The 18,084-nt window shown below is 46.0% G+C and overlaps 1 protein-coding gene across 6 annotated transcripts in view; it reads left to right on the forward strand.

Moving 5' to 3' along the window:
• NLRC5 (NLR family CARD domain containing 5) overlaps window positions 1–18,084 on the forward strand; it is a 55,818-nt gene that overhangs the window by 35,397 nt on the left and 2,337 nt on the right. For 5 of the 6 annotated variants that reach the window (XM_080551945.1, XM_080551950.1, XM_080551948.1 and 2 more), the window contains 22 exons: window positions 45–107; window positions 1,072–1,155; window positions 1,608–1,691; window positions 2,259–2,348; window positions 3,072–3,137; window positions 3,762–3,845; window positions 3,929–4,012; window positions 4,623–4,709; window positions 5,334–5,414; window positions 5,982–6,065; window positions 6,463–6,546; window positions 7,222–7,305; window positions 7,947–8,030; window positions 8,123–8,206; window positions 8,900–8,983; window positions 9,963–10,046; window positions 12,280–12,363; window positions 13,376–13,459; window positions 14,396–14,479; window positions 14,630–14,713; window positions 15,910–15,993; window positions 17,123–17,206. In XM_080551945.1, the coding sequence (XP_080408071.1) occupies window positions 45–107; window positions 1,072–1,155; window positions 1,608–1,691; window positions 2,259–2,348; window positions 3,072–3,137; window positions 3,762–3,845; window positions 3,929–4,012; window positions 4,623–4,709; window positions 5,334–5,414; window positions 5,982–6,065; window positions 6,463–6,546; window positions 7,222–7,305; window positions 7,947–8,030; window positions 8,123–8,206; window positions 8,900–8,983; window positions 9,963–10,046; window positions 12,280–12,363; window positions 13,376–13,459; window positions 14,396–14,479; window positions 14,630–14,713; window positions 15,910–15,993; window positions 17,123–17,206 (1,815 nt within the window). The remainder of the gene's footprint in view (window positions 1–44; window positions 108–1,071; window positions 1,156–1,607; window positions 1,692–2,258; window positions 2,349–3,071; window positions 3,138–3,761; window positions 3,846–3,928; window positions 4,013–4,622; window positions 4,710–5,333; window positions 5,415–5,981; window positions 6,066–6,462; window positions 6,547–7,221; window positions 7,306–7,946; window positions 8,031–8,122; window positions 8,207–8,899; window positions 8,984–9,962; window positions 10,047–12,279; window positions 12,364–13,375; window positions 13,460–14,395; window positions 14,480–14,629; window positions 14,714–15,909; window positions 15,994–17,122; window positions 17,207–18,084) is intronic. The other variant, XM_080551949.1, reaches the window with a different exon arrangement.

Below are 18,084 nucleotides of genomic sequence, written 5' to 3' on the forward strand. Positions count from 1 at the left end.
TTTGAAGACCATTGCTGAAGGACTGTCTTTTCTCTTTGCTTCAGGTCAAATCAAAATGCTTTTTTGCATTTAGGAACGAGCGCACTAAGCCAGAAGACATCCTGCAGGTACTGGCATAAAACAATTATAATTTGCTTGTTTTGATTAGGCTTGAAGCATTAGTGCAAGTAGCCAAATCCCCTCTTGTATGAGTAAATGTATGACTCCTGGACTGGTAGTCAAGGAGCTTGGTCTTGTAAACAAGGCTTTGGGGCTCAATTCAGCTGCCTAAATGCAAGTCCGAGCACATTTGAGATGTACCAGGATAGCAGAGGACTATACCTTTTTTGAGTGGTAACTGGACCATTCCTGGTTATATCATAGAACCATAGAATGGTATGGGTTGGAAGGGACCTTGAAGATCATCTAATTCCAACCCTCTGATGTGGGCAGGGGCACCTTCCACTAGACCAGGTTGCTCAAAGTCTTCCAGGAATGGGGCATCCACAGCTTCTCTGGGCAACCTGTTCAAGTGCCTCACCACCCTCATAGTAAAGAACTTCTTCCTTATATCTAATCTAAATCTCTTTTAGTTTAAAGCCATTACCCCTTGTTCTATCGCTACACTCCCTGATAAAGAATTCCTCTACATCCTGAGTAGCCCCAAATTCTGCTGTATAAGCAACTGGTTTGAGCCCTAACCGCCACCATTTTCCCAAATGTCAGTCTCAAATTCTGGGTAATAGACGCTCCAGATAATCATCTGTGTGGTGTGTATGTGTTTGCTTCCTCTCTGGGAGCAATGGTTGCAGGGTGCCCCTGTAAAGAAGGCTGTAACAGTAGAAGACTGACAGGCAGCATATACATAGGAAAAATGTGAAGAGATCTGCTTCCCACCTGCAATGTAGGGTTTGTCATTACCAACCTCATGGAGGTGTTTCAAACACTGGCAAGCTAAGGACATTCAGTTCATCTTGGTGAATGTTTCACAGACACTGCTGTAAAAAAGCAACTGCTGATGGGCAGCTCTCAGTGTTCAGGCTGAACTTGGTGGCTGAATGTGCTTTAACTCTCTTCCTGTCTCTTGTGCAGGCTGACGGACTGTGCTATCAGTCAAGGGCAGATAGAGGAGCTCTGCAGAGTCCTGGAGCAGCATGGGCGGCTGGCAGAAGTAGAGTAAGTGGGGCTTGGGTCGTCACCATGACCTAGAGTAGAAGTCACTGAGGGAGAGCTGGGTCAGCATGGTTCAGCATTGCCCTGGGTTTCCCAGCTTCTCTGCCTTTGCATGTGTGCTCCTTCAGGCTGTTTAGAAATTGATTAGTAATCACACAGCTGCTTTATATATGTCAAAGAGGACTTGAGATGGAATTGGACGATATCCTTGGGATTATGACTCTGTGGTCATTTTGAGGTATTGGTTGCTTTGTTTGAGCTCTTCTCTGAGACTGTGCTTGGAGCTCTTCATTTGAGCTTGCTCTGGAGCCCTTGCATGAGGAATTTTTTTAGGTCAGTAATTTGTATTAGACAGACCTTCAGAGGCTGAGCTGCGTTCTTTGAAGCTTCTCAGAGGAGCGTTACTGCTTAAAAGGCTGAGTTTTGTTTTTCCACCTTGTTCTTTTGCCTTTCAGTCTCTCCAGGAATCAGCTAGGGGATGAAGGGCTGAGGTTCCTCTTGGACCACTTGCATCGAGTGCATGTTACCTGTTCCCTCAAGTAAGAAAACACACTGAATCTGTGGGTTCAGGGAAGCTCTTGAGCCCTTCCCTGAGCACAGTGCCCCAGTGGAGCAGGGGGTGCCCTAATGGAAAAGTGCTCATGCAATCTCTCCTGAAGCTGGTTGTCATGCTTCTTGTCCAGTCCTGCCATAGGAGGTAAGGTCTGAGTGAGCCATGAGCACAACTCAAGACCTTTGTAGGCCAGGGCAACTCACGGGTTGATCCAAAAGCTGCTGAAGTAAGTAAAAGTCTTTCTATGAGCATCAGTGTCCCTGAGGCCCTGAAAGCGATAGCATGACAGAAGTTGATGTAGTCCCCTGAGTCTTCAGTACATTGTCCTCTCTGAGTGCAACATGCACGTTGGCTGTGTCACCCAAGTTACCAGTGCTTTGTCTTGGAGGGGTTTCATGCGTGTAGCACCAACCAGAGGGGACCAGCACCCCACAAACTGCTCTGCTTTCAATGCCAACTTGAATTTTGAACTTCAGTTTTGCCTCACTGGCTAAGGAACTTGGGGACAACCCTGATTCTTAACACCTGAAAAATCTTTCTTTTCTCTTTGCAGTCTCAGCCATAATAGAATTTCTCAGGATGGAGTTCTGCATCTCATAAATGCCTTTGCCACATCTAGAAATATCACTGAAGTTGTGGTCAGGTATGTGTCTCCTGACTCTTCCCTGCATTTTTCCTCTTAATTACCCTGGACTTTGTGATCTTTAAGTAATAATTACAAGGACCCCGTTCTGAGCTAACTTTATGTCTATGTGCGTGCAAAGCTTTTGCTTATGTCTCTTTCTCCAGCAAATACGGCCCATTGGCTCTATGCTTGTGCTGAAGTGAACTGCTTTTTCTGACAGATTAAAGTCACAAAGACCCAGCTTTGTGACTTTAATGCTGCACTTCATGCACTTCATGCTGCACTTCAGCACTTATCATTGTTTATGTTTACGCGGAGCAGCTGGTCCCTTGTGAACCAAATTTAACCATGGTCACTTTCATTCATTCCTGCTGTTAAATATAGGTGCCAAATCTCTTGGCTGAGTCATTTTAAAGAAGCTAATTTTTCTGTTTCAGCTCTCCCCAGAGCTTGGCAGAGGAGCAGAGAGTGCAGGGACAGCAGGAGGCAGACAAAAGCAGGGCAGATTAGGATTGCTTCTGCAACCACTAGTGCTGGCTTATGCCAATTTAGCGTTAGTGAAACCTTGTCGAAGCATTCCCCTGGGTTGATTTATCATACTGAAAGGTGAGCTGGCCTTGGTCACTCTGTCACTGCTGTGCTCTGTTGCTTTGTGCAGTTGAATGTACTGTTAAATTCTGACCATGGAGACAATAGTCGTTTTCTCTCCAAATCCTATACTCACATGTCTTCTCTGTGCAGTTTGTGCTCCAAAGCAACTTTACTCATGAAACTGACAAGCAGAGATGACCCAAGAAAGATTTTGAGGTAAACAGTACAGACTTTTTCTTTGGTGATTTATTTGACAAAAATGCTGTCTTGTTTGTTTAGGGAGAATTCCACATCCCTTTCTCTCATTGCTTCCCAATGACTGTTCCTCATCTCCATAGCCTGCTGAAGGTGTCACACGGCCTTGTCTGCCTTCACAGCTCTTATTCAATTGTCACCTTGGTTGTTAGATTGGGGTGAGACCCAGCTATCCCACTCCACTGCATGCTTTGCTTTCCCCGATGAAGGAAGCAAGGTGTGCGCATCAGAAAGGACCTGTGGTGTGCTCTGGGAGGGTCTCTTGTCTGGATGACCACAATCTTAGGGTGTTCTGTGGTGTGTATCTGCTTGGTGTCACTGCAGTCAGTGGGTTCAGTCACAGGACAGGATCCTACAAAGAGCTGCACCTTTAGGACGCACATTATGGAGGCCCCTGTGTCAGAACATTCAACAGATGTTTTTGAAGCGTTGCCAGAATTGTTTTGGAAGTCCTGTGAGGCATTTGAGGTTTTGGTATGATCATTCTTTTTTTGTGAGTAATGGTTGTGATACCTGAGATTTCTGGGTCAGAAAGCCTGAATTGTTCATAAGGAACCAAGACCATTCTCTTTTGCATCCTTTCAGCCTCACGGAGTGCAACTTCCAGCCAGAACACTTGGAAAAGCTATGGTTAGTCCTGGAAAAGTGCACCAGTCTGACAGAATATATGTGAGTTAATGGCTGATGAAAAGCCTGCTTGGACCCGTTGGGCTTGTTTGTAAGCTGTTCATTATAATGATCTTTTGTTCTAGATCCTCAAATAACAACATGACAGTGCATGCTGCAGAGAGGCTTTTACATTCATTGAGGAAAACTCCAGGTCCTCTAAAAATCAGGTACAGTGTCCCTGTGCTGTTTTAGATATCAATATGGGACTGGTCTGATAATCTAAGATGTGCTTTCATCAAAAGTAACAGTGAACTGTACTTCTTCAAGAGACAGGCAGTGTTAGCCTGAGAAATTCCCATGGATGACTAAGTTGTTGGTATTTCAGCTTTATCTCCTTGATTCATTACTAAGCATCATGTAAAGCTGTGGCCATAAACTGTGCTGCCTTTGTAGACTTTTATCTGCCTTACAAAGAAGGGTTCTAATTCTGTGTGAACACTTTCATACCATGGTCTTAACCAAACCTCACCAGAGCATCCTACAGTTCAGCTGGGTAACAAGTTTTACTTCTCCCAAAATGTGCTTATTTAGAGCCACAAGGGCCAGGCTCCTTCTCAGTGCTGTCAGTGGTAGGCATACAGAAGAGAAGTTTGCATCCTCCTCTACAGGGGCTGCTTCTCCTCTGCTCTCCGTTTGCATCCTGTTTCCTATGTAGACATGACTTTGATGAGCAGAGCCCCTGCTGTGTATATTAGACTGCTGAGCACTCAGCTGACAGAGGCAGAGAAGGATCTGTGCATGTGAATAAAGCAGAGCTGTCTGTTTTGTGGTTTACAGCATAAAAGAGCCATGGGTATGTAAAAAAAGTGTCACGAACCTTCTTGAGCTGGCTGTCCAGGCCTGTGGAAATATTACTGCGATCATGTAAGTAGCACCTCAAGTTCTGGTATCTTTTAGATATTTTCTTTTAGCCTGGGACTTGCAAAGAAACAGTATTGAAGCCAGCACTTCAACTTACTCTTTTGTTCTCTATGCTCTGACTCCGCTGCATTTGTAAGCCATTAACCACCTTAAGATGACTTTGACCCAAATGCCTGGCAGGTAGAAGTTCTTAGAAAGTTTGTGGTCACACAGCTTAGAGGTTCAGTGGAAAGGAGACCCTGTTCTTGGTCTCCCTTGGGAGAAAGGGTGCCCAGGTATGTAGTCTGTATTGGGCACAGAGAATTCATGCAGCAGAGGTGTGCCCTCCCCATCGCAGAAAAAGCTGCTGACCGAGCTTGTGCTGTACTTGAACATCAAAGAATCCGTTCACAGAACAGGGCCATAGCAAGCAGCTCTGTGACCTATGTTGCCCGTGGACCGGCTCATTTACAATTAGAGGCTGTTTTTTTAGTTTAGACATTGCAAACCTGTTCGGAGATGTATGGTTAGCATTCATATAGCAGCATAGTCTTGTCCCATCCAGTGCTCTGTTTTTCTTCTTTAAAACATCATTTGCTCTCTCAAGGGTGCACAGGTATATGATGTTCTCTAATCTCTATCTTCCAGGATATGTAAAGATAAAAGCCTCTTCCAATTAGGCATAAGGTTCCCATGCTGCCTGGAGAAGGTGGAATCAGCCGTTAGCAGGTGAGAAAGCATCTATTTGTCATTTTCCACTTGTTCTGCTGCTCACCATGGGATGAAAAATACCTTCAGAGTGTCTGAGGCTCTCATCTCCATATGTTCAGTTTCAGAACACCTCTGCAGTGTTCTGAAAGGCAGAGGGAACCTTATTCGTGCGCACGTGATTTGCAGGCCACCCATACTGGAACTACCTGAGGCTAGAAAAAATCTTCCTACCTTCCCTGCAGGACCAGGAGTGCTCACTCAGAAGACTTGAGCACTTCAGAGACTGTTACAACATGTTGGTTTCTGCATGAACTTCTAGGGAAAGAACAGCATCAGTGTCTTTTTCCCTTTGTGTAGTTGAAGAAGGCAACACTGATCTTGTGCAGTTGGGGAGGGCTGTGTTTCGCTGTGCTAGACTGTGGTGTAGGCAAGACAGAAGGAGAGCCTACAGAGGGCATTTCCCAAACCCCGATCTGTTCCTAAGCTTGGCCATAAAGGGCACCAGCTGCTGCAGTGGGAAGGCTGTGTATAACAGTGGGAATTGCTAATCATCACTGTTAACTTGTGTGTGTTTGTAACCTGCAGATCGAATCTACATGAGCCAGAAATCAAGCGTGCTTGCTTCTATCAAAGGGTTCTTGAAAAATGCATCCAGCTTCAGGAACTGAGGTGAGTTGCTAGGCATCACAGATGATTTGGGGGGGGAAGAGAGTAGCTTTTCTTTTTCTGTTCATGAGGGCATACAGTGGGTCAGGGGAGAGGCCAGTGCAAGGTAGTAGTCCTTACCCTCTGGATCCCCTACCTTGAGTGTTTGAATGGAAAACAGAAAAGACCCATAAACCTAACGGTTTCCTGGGGTATCCCTTGAAGGCATCTAAATCTCCCCTGTAACCAACTCATCTGTGCTTTCCCATTATAGCTGGGAACTACAGTGGGACCTTGTCAAGTGTCAATATCTTGACAATTCTTGAGTGTCCCAGCACTGGGGTGCTTTAGCCGTGGGCTTGGTACAAACCTTTTGTCACCAGTGGATCATCAGCTCAGATATGTTCTTCTGTTCTTGCAGATGGTCTCATGTTGAGCTCCACGATGATGACACAAAAATTCTAGTCACTGTTTTGCTACCTCTTCCAAAGCTGAAGAAGTTTGAGTACGTTCCCATCTGTGGTCTCTTCTTTATGCTTTATGGTTTGCTCAGCCCCGTGCCTGACCCTGATGCTCTCTGAATCGCTTTGTCTGGAATATGGCCATGAGCTTTGTGATCTCTGCTGTGCTATGAAATATGCTTGTGAACTCAACAGCTCTGTGTAGTTTGTGTTGTAGGTGGTTATAGAGCCATTGTTTGCATGTTTTGAGGTTTTCCTCTTTTCCTTTTAGCAAATGAAAGTGATTTGAGATGGAGACCTTGGCTTTTGTTTACATTGTACATAATTTTATACTGCCCTACTACATAAAAGATTTTTCTGGTATGAGTATCATTCAGTCCTTTTCACAGCCCTCTTCAACTGTTAGCTCCAAGTTCATAAATGAGAGGTAGGCTTATAAAGGGTATCTCTGTCCAGTAGAATGCTGGGGGGATTGGTTAGCCCAGAGACGGTCTGTACATGTATATCCTGTGTCTTAGACATCTCTCTGAACTACCCACTCCTCGTAGTCCTGTGCACGTGAGATGTGGAATTCTCTCCAAACTCATCGGTCCCTGATATTGGTCCCTCTGCTGGCCAGAGTTTGGAGTGGGACAGCAGGCCTGTCAGTGAAGAAGTAAACTCCCCTTTTTCACTGTGCTGAGAACTGACCTTCTTATCTAATCTTTGCTATTTCGCAGGCTGACCTCTTGCAGTATTATGCCAACTGGAATTGATTACTTGATCACAGGCTTGCAGAAGTGCCAGGCCATTGAAGAGCTCAAGTGAGTGTACCAGGCTGTCCAGTGTCTGCCAGGTCTTTCTCAAAGCTTTAGTTAAACTACACACGCTCCTGTTTGTACTATGTACAGATCTAGTTTTCCTTATGGCTAGAGGACTTCGGATAGGGAAAAAGCAACAACAGCTTTTTATTTGCAATGAAGGATGGATAGGAGAAACAGAGATCAGTGGTCTGGGGCAGGGAACGTCGAGTGAAGAAATCAAGTGTTTTGGTAGCTGGTATTTGCATGGATCATATCCCAGCTGGGATATGTGATTCCAGTGTGGCAGTTCCAGAGCTAACATTTTGCTCCTGGAGGATGATCTGGTGGCCTGCATACAGAAGTGGCTTTTCCAGGCACCTACATGTGAGGCATCCTCCTGTTACAAAGTGTCCCTGGACCACAAGGGCTTTGCCCTATTGTGGGCACAGTGGCACCCTGCTCCAGAGGTTTAGGATTCTTGATGTTTTATCAGCATCCAAAAGCATCCAGTAGAATTGCTTTAGGGAACAAAGCTGAAAACTATTCACAAGGACTAGAATTCACTCCCATTTCTCTTCCACCCTTATACTGCTCTCTTCTGCTCTGAATGCTTTCATAGCTGCCTATGGGTAGTTAGTTGTTCCTGTTATTTTGTCTTTTAGCCTGGGCCACATGAAACTCAGTGATGCTGCCATTCCTAAGCTTGTGCTGGGCCTTTGTAAAATGCCATCTCTGAAAAGGCTAATGTAAGTATGTGACTGCAGCTCACCTCTAGCCCATCTTCTGATACTGAATAACACTAGCTTAATGCCCTTTTTCCTGGGGATGTCCTTTCCAGCTTGAACCATAACAGTATTGGTGATGATGGCTGCTCCAGACTCGCAGAAGCCTTGAGGAACATGCACTGCATGGAAGAAATCAAGTAAGTTCTGTCTTTCTTGCAGTCTCCCATCAGCATAGTGGTGACCCCTAGTGACAACATTTGGAGAGATCCAGATGTGCTTATACACGACGTAGTGAAAGCAGAGAGGTTACAAAATGCTCGTGTATGACGTAGCTGCGGTTTGAGGTAAATCAGAGCCTGATGTTGGGAAGGTGAGAGTTTGGTCTAATGTCATTCTGCTGCAGTTACATAGAAAATGTGTTAAATGGAGCATATGGATTTTAATCTTCTTTGAAAACCCTGTTTAGAACAGGGCCAGAGTCCCTCTTTTCTCCTGAGGGAACCTCTAACCAAGCAGTTCCCTGTTCTGAAAATATCTGAATCTAGAGCCAACCCCAGGCGTGCTCTGCTTTTTTGACCCCCTTCTTTCTACCCAGGTCCTGTCCCTCCTCTACCGTAGTAGTTTAGAAGACTATAACCAGCTGTGTCTTGGGATTCTGGCTAAAGTGATTTTCTACCCATTAATCTAGTGATTTTGATCGATGTTTGTAATTTTTTAATGCCTCATTAACAGCTACAAGTCTTTCGTGAGAGAGTTAAGACAAGCAGCTCTTTTATTCTCCTGTCAAGGTCAGAGCTATCATCCAGCAGATGGGAGACATTACATAAGATGTCATACTGTGATGCTTGGGATTTTCCTTTGCAACACAGCCTTTTTTCTTCTCTTTAAAGTTTAGCCCACAACAAGATTGGAGATCCAGGCCTGATAAATATAGCCACTGCCCTGCTGGAAATGCAAAACCTGAAGAGAATCAAGTGAGTCACTTTGTTTTGTTTGCAGTGATTTTGGGATGTTGCTGCAGTTGGTGGGAAAGCCTGTGTGGGAAGCCCCCTGCTGCTTTCATTTCTACGATGTTCCACCTCTTTCCAGCCTTTAACATGTCATTGTAGACCTGATACAAAATGTACAAAAGCAATGGAAGGTGTTTCCTCTCCTGCCTTCCCCTTGTGTACCTGCTCCTGGCATCAACTTTTTCTGCCGGTGCAGAGGCTCTTTGATAGTGAACGTCACAGCCATATCCTCCTGCAGGCATCCCCAGAAGCAGCGGTGGGTACTTGTTGGCCTTTGCTAGCTGCTTGAACAGAGAGATCTCTGATTCATTTGTGTCCTGGAAAGTAAATACACAAGCTCATGGGGAATCTTACAAGTCTGAGATCTATGCAGCGTTTTTGCTTGGGCTGTGTAAGGTTCCCGGAGTGGTGTCCCCCAGTGTTGCTACACTGCTTTTCTTTTCCTAGTGGAAGTAGAGATGAAACTGAAAATACATCAGGGCTGTCTTCAGAGTGTCTTCTGATATGGCTTCTATTGTGTTCAGACAAGGCTGTCAGTCAGAGACATGGATTCAAACAGTCTCTGCTAAGAGGGAACAGATATGAGAGCATCCAGGTTGTCTATTAGGCTCAGCTCTGGAGTATGCCTTGAACTTTTTTGAAATTAAAAACCTGCTAATGACTTGAACAACAAAAAGAAATTCCAAATTCTGTCTGGAAGAGGAAAACCTGCTCCTTCCTCCCAGTACCTGCCAAGGCAGGAGAGACTCAGTAGGTGAGGTAAACACATGACAAATCCCCAGGCCATTTTCCAGAGATTTATGGGGATATACCACTGCAGCCCCATGTAGCCCATCACTGCAGTGACCCAGGTCTTCCCTTACACCAGATCACAGTGAAGTATCTTAAGTGGGTACATTCTGGTTCTTGTTCAGTCACTGAGAGTCTTTCATGCTTATTTTAGCCTTTCAGGAAATAGTCCTAGTCCTGCTGGAGGGGAAAAGCTGATGGAAGCTCTTGCCTATTGCAAGCACATCGAGGAGTTACTGTAAGTATATAATTTCCAATGTCCCTTCGGGAGGTAGGGCAAAAAGCAAGGCATAGAAACCAAATCTAATCTGGCTCCAGTAAAGCTAAAGTCAGTTTTAGTATTGTTTCTTGTGAGAGCAGGGTAAAAACTCACAGCTGAATAGGACAGGAAGGTGTGGTGCTGGCTGTGGGATGTTTGGGGATTTCATGTTCACTACAATCTCTTGGAGATTCCCAAGAACAGTACAAACTGTCAGTGGAGAAGAGCTGGATCTGCAGTTTAACAGCAAGTGTCACGGGCATATGGACTGTGTAGTGCGTTTTTTGCCTAAGAAATCAGCTTTAACCTATATGGCTACAAAAATGGAGGGAAGATGACAGATAGAGGCTTTAATCAGCCATATTTATTGTCAGTCATTCCATTTCAGACCACTTTATAGAACGAATGTACCCTGACATATTAAACAAATAAGAAAATTTAAAAAGAACAAATCAGAAGAAAGTGTTCTGTTCCAATTAAAATGCTGAAGCTATTAAAATAACTTTCAGATTACAACATTCTGGACTAAGGACTCATATTATAAAGTGCAATTTCAGTATAATTCCAGCTCAGGACAGCTGTGGTGGTTTTACTCGGGTGGGCAGCCAAGTTCCACCACGACCACTCTCTCTCTCTCCCCCTTCTCGAAGGGGGAGAAAATACGACACAAAGGGATCAAGGGTTGAGATAAGGACGGGGAGATCACTCAACAAGTGTCGTGGCAGGCAAAAGAGACTCAGCATGGGGAGATTAGAGAAATTTATTACCTATTACTAACAAGCTAGAGAAGGGAGAAACAAAGGAAAGAAACCAAAAATGCCTTCCCCCCCATCCGCCCTCTTCTACCTCCTCCCCCTGAGCGGCACAGGGGAATGGGGGTTGCAGTCAGTCTGTACCACTTCGTCTCCGCCGCTCCTTCTTGGTCACTCTCTGCCCCTGCTCCACGTGGGGTCCCTCCCACAGGATGCCGTCCTTCCCGAACTGATCCTTCGTGGGCTTCCTGCAGACAGCAGCTCTTCAGGAACTGCTCCAATATGGCTCGTACCACAAGGTCCATCTCCCAGGAGCGAAATGGTCCAGCACGGGTCCCCCAAAGGCAGCAGCTCCCCCCAGACCCCCTGCTCCTGCGTGGGCTCCTCTCCACGGGCTGCAGCTCCGGCCCGGGGCCCACTCTGGCGGGGGTCCTCCACAGGCCGCAGCCTCCGTCGGTGCAGGTCCACCTGCTCCACCGTGGTCTCCTCCACGGGCTGCAGCGTGGAACCCTGCTCCACCGTGGTACTCCATGGGCTGCAGGGGGACAGCCTGCTTCACCATGGGCCTCACCACAGGCCGCAGGGGACTTCTGCTCCGGCGCCTGGCGCACCTCTCCCCCTCCTTCTTCACTGACCTTGGCGTCTGCAAGACTGTTTCTCACTTCTCTCTCTCTCCCAGCTGCTGTGTAGCAACAGTTTTTTGTTGGTTTTTTTTTTTCCTTTCTTAGATATGCTCTCACAGAGGCACAAACAACATCACTTATTGGCTCAGCTCTGGCCAGCAATGGGGCCCTTATCTAAAATGGTGCAGCTTCTAGATTCTTCTCACAGAAGCCACCCCTACGGCCCCCTGCTACCAAAACCTTGCCACGTAAACCCACTACAACAGCCCAGTCAGTAAAGGAGGTCAGTGTAGTCCTGAGAAGTGTAAGTCAATGGATGCAGGAGGAAATAACGTTTCCAAAATGTGGTATTACATCTTGCTCTGATGGCTTGCAGGCAGACAGGATGGCACCTTCTACTGCTGGGGACTGATCGAGTCTCTCCACGTGTTGGTGGGCAGCAGTCTCTCCTATGCTTGCCTAGATAGTGAGGTGAGGAAGGTTGGCTGCTCTTGCAGCAGACAAGTCTTAGAGCAAAGAGGAGGAACAGAAAATATGAGTTGTTTAACTTTCTGGCTGGCTGTCGTACTATTAAGGTGATATCCAGAAACATCACCACAGTGTGAGTACAGCATATTTTACTTCACCATTTAACTTCTGCTGCAGGATTACAAAACCTCATTGTAATTTCTGCCCACCCTCAGTGTCCTTTGGATTGTGGACATTAGCTCCTTTCAGTGCAGTCCCATGCACATGTGGGTGAGGAATGGGGGTCACAGATACGAGTAGGTGACAGATGGGTGAGGATTGAGGCTTTGTATCTCACCGCCAGTAACATTTTGTTTCTGCCCCTTCCAGACTATCAAGGAATGTTTTTGGAGATGGGACAGCAGTGAAACTTGCCCTCTGTCTACCTCATGTGAGCAGCCTGAAGATCCTGCAGTAAGTATCAGCCTCTGTTCAAGGAAAGCAGGATATCCTGGCAATATGTGGGATGGCCAAAAGAAGGCAATGAAAAAGGAAAAAAGCATAGACTGAAGTGGTACACTGATTTCTGATGTAGACGTTATTTTCAGTGGCTCAGGATTGAGATACCCTCCACAGTTACTCTGCTGCATCAAACACTTACCATACTCCTTACCTTAAGTTACTCCATTATTGGTGTCGAATCAGCTATTCTTGTGTAATTTCTTGCAGCATTAACTTTAGAGATGAACCCGGCATTGTATATGCAGTAAAACAACCCTGTTAATTGGTTTCGACTGTGTTAACTTCCAATGCTTCTGGCTGTCCTCTTGTTCTCGTGTAACATAAGCATATATATCAGCAGCTTTTGTGGCCCCTCACTATTCTGTGCAGGCATCTCTGAGTCATTTTTCTCCCTGAACTCAGTGGTGTTACGTCTTTAAAACTTGTATGGGAGTCTTTCCAGGGCTCTAATGTGTAGGACTTTCTCATACTATGTTGCAGTAGTAAATCAAGAAATCTGTGAACTAAGAGTTCACTGGGCTCAGTTAGCCTAGTATCATCAAAACATAACTTAGAGAAGCAATCCCAGCAGTGGGAGGCTTCAGTCCTCCACGCAGGTTCTTGTCTTCACTGGAAAGGTGTTGGGAAATCTTGAGACGTGAGGTCCCGTCTGCTCGTTGTTCCTAAGGTCATTCCTTACCATCTCAAACTGATCCCTTGTGCGCAGAGCTGGAGGCAGGCTCCCAGTGGTACCAAGCAGCCTTTGCTTTTGCATCGACTGGCTGATTGTGCTCCTCTGTTGTGAGCACAGGCAAATCCAGTGAGCTACATGTCCTTAGGGCCAGGTGTCACTGGCAGCAGCAGGAATCAGCACCAGGTGCTGATTAAAAACATGTTGCACCTTTCTTCTTGACAAGTTACATACGAACTGTTGTTACAGTTTTATTCTAAAATAATCCTCAAATGCTTGTGTTTCTTTTGCTAGCTTACAGAAAAATAACATTGGGCCAACAGGAGGGACAGAGCTGGCCAGAGCCCTGGTGGCATGTGGGCTGTTGGAAGAGATAAGGTAGGTCATGGCAGGACTACTCGGGATGGTGCCAAACGTATGGACTGGTATCACTCTGCAGGTGGGAGGCATTTCAGCTCTCTGGCCTGGGGCTGTCATCTAGGCTCTTTCCCTGTGCAGAATGGTCCCGTGGAAGGCAATCCCTCCACCCCTCCTAGACATGGTTCTTAGGGTGAAAGGAAACGCTGTTTGAAGTTCTGCCGGGCCTTTTGTAGCTATGCGCCTTTGAACTATTTTCTGCAGTAACCTGAGGACTGATAGGGTTTCTAAATATGAAATTGAAAGAACGGAGGCAATATGAATTAACTCTTCCACCTGCATCCTTAATGCCACTGTTCTTTGTTATGTGTATATGGTTAAATAAAAAAATTAATTAAGATGTGGGTAATTTGGGTGTGAGATATGGTAGAGCAGGGTATGTATTGCCATGGCTCATGTTTGCTGGTAAACAGGAATGGAGCAGCACACCCTGGTGAAGGCTGGAAAGCAGTTATTGCTGCTCCTGAGCTTTTGAGATCCATATCTTCTTCCCATTCTCCCTTTGATGTACAAGCTTACCTTCATTTCCTCGAGAGGCACACCAGTTGCTAACTATAGTATAACCTCTTGTTTCCAGTTTTGCATGCAACTCATGATGTGCTGCAGATGTGTCCATCTCAGCCACAGGTATAACCCTGCATTGCTGTCTGCAATAAATTAACTGGTGAATGGATTTAGGTTTGTAAGTTAGAGCAAGGCTGTCATTCCCATTTTACCAAGCAGGGAATTGAGCCTGAGTTGGCAAGTCTGGCCTGTCCTTGTTGTCTAGAGTCCTCACTTAGTCTGGGTGCTAGTAACTGATTTGCTAATACACCTAGTTACGTTTTGGTGGTGGGGCTTCTCTGACCGCAGCTGCTTTCTCTGCTGCCACTCAAAGCTTCTCTGTTATTCTTACAGTTTATCAGAAAATGACCTCGGGGAAGGGAGTATCCATGCCCTGTCTGAGGGACTGCCACACTTGGAACACCTCCGGAAGATTGAGTGAGTATCAGGGCACTGAATGCTCCTAGGGCAGACTGTGGCTTTCTTTGTAGCATCGCAGCAGATGGTGCTGGTGCTGTATTCCCACCAGTTCTGAAAACAGCACTTTGTGCCCTCTTTTTCTTTTTTTTTCTTTCTCCCCTGCTTCAGCTTGAAACTCTGTGGAATCACTGATGATTCTTCAAAATCACTTTCTTGCGCCTTCCAACAATGCCCTGCCATGGAGGAAATAATGTGAGTATGGAAGTGGATGGGGAGGTCCTTCAACACGCAGGTGATGCTTGTATTGATGCCTGCTCTTACTGTTACCTGCAGAACACTTCTGATCCTGCTACACATTTATTGATACTTACCACTACAGTACTTTTTAGTGATAAATTTGCTAGTGATTTATCGACTGACTAAATTCACTGCAAAAAAATTCACTGGTATAGCTTACACTTTGTTGGAAGTGAAATGTGAAGAGCTGAACAGAATGTGAAGGAAAACACTCATCTTCAAATTCTGCCCATTATCCTTTGTCTTCTAACATCTGATCTGAGGGGCAGGACAAATTCCTTGTCTTGTGCTTCATGGCCAAGTCTTGTCCCCATTTTTATAAAAGATGGCTACAGCTAGCTCTCAGAGCAGAGCAGGAGCTTTTCTGTGTAATTGTAGAGACTGAACTGAGAGCTCAAAGCAAAGTAAATTCAGCCTGCAGATCAGCAGGTGGTACCACCAGCTCCTAGAGGTCACTCCTCTACCAGGCTATAGATCTGCCGGACCTAGGCTCTCCAGACGTCTTTGCTGTGGCCAGCTGGGTGACACTTGACTGTCATGCTACTCTGATGTGCCCCAGTTCTGCAAGTACTTGTGAAAGGTTTGAATAAAATGATGCATGGGTCATAAGCCCCCCCAGACTTTCCCCTTCCTCCCCCAGAAGGTATTTGCGTGGAGATCGCAGGTATTTTAGGACTTACGGCATTAAGTAAAAGCCAGGATTTTATTGCCAATCCCAAGAAAGGTGAATTCTGGTGCTAACACCACATAATGCAGTGGAGTTATAGGATGAATAAAGCAGTATGCATGACAGTATGCTGACACCCATGAAATCCCAGAACAGTCCATGAAATTGTTTGGTAGAGGGCCCCTATTTTTGGATTGGATTCTGTCTTGCCTTTCTTCTTTGGGTCTTATGCACAGTACAGAAATTCTGGAGTTCCAGAATGTCTTATCACACACGGAAATATGTGGTGAAACTGAGGAAACCCCTCAAAATTAATCTTTGTAGAGTAGGGGAACTTCTACCTGCCATGGTAAGACAGTAATAACCTCTTGTAAATCGTCTAATCTGTGAGGGACCTGTAGCATAGCACTAATGTTATTCCCCTTGTGTTCACTGTTGGTTGGGCTTGGCTGACTCACCAGCTGGGGCTTCTTGTCTATCTTAGATTGTCTTGGAATTCCCTTGGGGATGGAGGAGCTGAAGAGTTGGCCAGTGCCCTCCCAGGGATGGAAAAGCTGAAGATGTTAGAGTGAGTACAGCCGCAAGAGCAACACCAGGAAGACCGGTATTTGTGTCGTTGGGCCTTCAACTACAGTACTTCTGTGGGATGTATGCTAGGAACAACAGACAGACATGCTTCTGCAATTCAAATGCAGAATTCAAATGCTTACTTAGCCCGCTGTATACACTGTGGGCCAGCCTTGCTTGGGTGATACACAGAGTGAGGTGGTGTTGAAGCACCTCTTGCTTAATTTAAGGTATTTTCTGGCTGTGGAGGTATCTGAGAAGAATCTAGTCTACCCAGGCCTCCTGTTTGAGTCATGAAAGACAAAACGGTATTTCTAGGGCATGAGTCATATCATTTAATAGCCTCAGGTGAGCTTCTTCCTGGAGGCTTTTATTTCCCTTCAATGCTTTGGGTGGTCTAGACGGTTACCGTGCTCAGAGAGCCTGCAGCAGGGCAAGAAGTACATAATCCATGCTGGAGTGGCCAAACTGTGGGTTCTGGGCCGCAGGAGCTCACAGGAAGCTCAGATGCAGCTCCTGTGCTGGAACTGTGGTGCAACCAGCAGCTGGGTTTGATGTTACCTGTTCACGTGCTGGTCAAGTGGCATCACAGCCCTACTCCATGGGAGAGATTTGTTGTCTCCTGCTCAAGAACTGTACTTGGAGCTTTCTTCCCCCTGGCCCTCTGGAACACGTGGTATGTGTCTTCTATCTCTCAGCTATATAAAAATAAGAGCTTGTGGATCGCTGGATCAGGACTGAGCCTTGTTTGTCCTGGGTGGGGAAAGTACACAGTAGAGGTTTCTCGGCTGTTTTACAGGTACAAGCAGGAAGGTTGTTTTTGAGGCAGGAAGAATTATTTCTAGCATTTTTTTTTTGGCACCAAGCTCATGGTGGGATCTGTTAGAGTGCTCCAAAGGCAAGGGAGCTCTTACAAGTCCTATTGCTAGAAGGAGGTCGTGGGGAGCAGTGCATACTTCCTGTATAAATAGGGCTGTGGTCATCACGATGATGATGATGTTGGTTGTGAAGCATTGCTGCTCTAGTACAAAAGCGTGGCTTCTGGGACAGGAGAAGGAGTCAGTGATTGTTTTGGTGTTTTCTGCTCTTAATGTTGTTTTGCTTTTTAAAACATTTTGTTTTTAAAATAGTCTGGAGAAAAATCGCATTGGTGTCTGTGGAGCCATGAAGCTATCAGAGGAACTTGTCAAGTGCCCGGAAATTCAGTTCATAAGGTGAGCAGGTATCACAGGGGGCTGTGGCTGTGTGTTGGGTCACCTAGGGGAAGTCGGGGAGTCTTGGGACAGGTGTGACCCATGCTGGCCTGCTGCCTCAGATGAACTGGCATGGATTATATTACTGCAAGGGACACAGACACAAGCCAAGCAAACTGAGGGTTTTCTAGTCCAGCTCCACCTCCTCAGAAAATCACAGGAAAAAAAAGGGACGGCAAGGCTTTATATGAGGCAATAATAAAGACCCACTTTTGTAATCTTCCCATCAGGAAGTTTGTTGCATTTCTCCCGTAAGTTTTCTTTCTCCAGTTACGTCTGGTTTCACTTCCAAAATATTTTCCTGCCCTGTCCCAACCTCTGTCCTGGGATCCATATCTTGCAGATACCCACTCTTTGTCATTGCTTCTCCAAACCATGTGTATCAAACTCCACTAGAAGCCTCTTGTGAGAGACACCTGTTCATCCATCACTCGTTGGAAAAGTCACTCTTCTCAGAGTGCCTCTGATAATTTTTTGGTAACACGAGTCCCAAAGCCAAGTATCTGCTCCTATCTAAGCTCTTTGACCCAAAACCAGCCTCTGTTTTCCCCAGTAGTGAGAGCATCTGCAGAGCAACCACTGAGAAGTATTTCTGGTTCCAGCTGGAGCTTGGGGCCCCTGTGTTCTTGCTCAACGTGGTGCAGCACAGCACGTAGCCCCTCTGGCTCCATGGAGCACTCTGCTTCACAAGTTAAAGGCCTGGTACAGGCAGTGTTGGGGTAGACTCCAACAAATGAGGCGGATGAAGGAGGGCGTCTCACGTAATCCAAGTTGCTTGTGTAACTCAGCTTTTCCTCCCCTTCCTGAGATCCCAGTGGCCTGAGGACCTTTCAAAGCCT

This window comes from Anser brachyrhynchus (assembly GCF_964034855.1).
Source record: "Anser brachyrhynchus genome assembly, chromosome: 12".
Lineage (NCBI taxonomy): Eukaryota > Metazoa > Chordata > Aves > Anseriformes > Anatidae > Anser > Anser brachyrhynchus.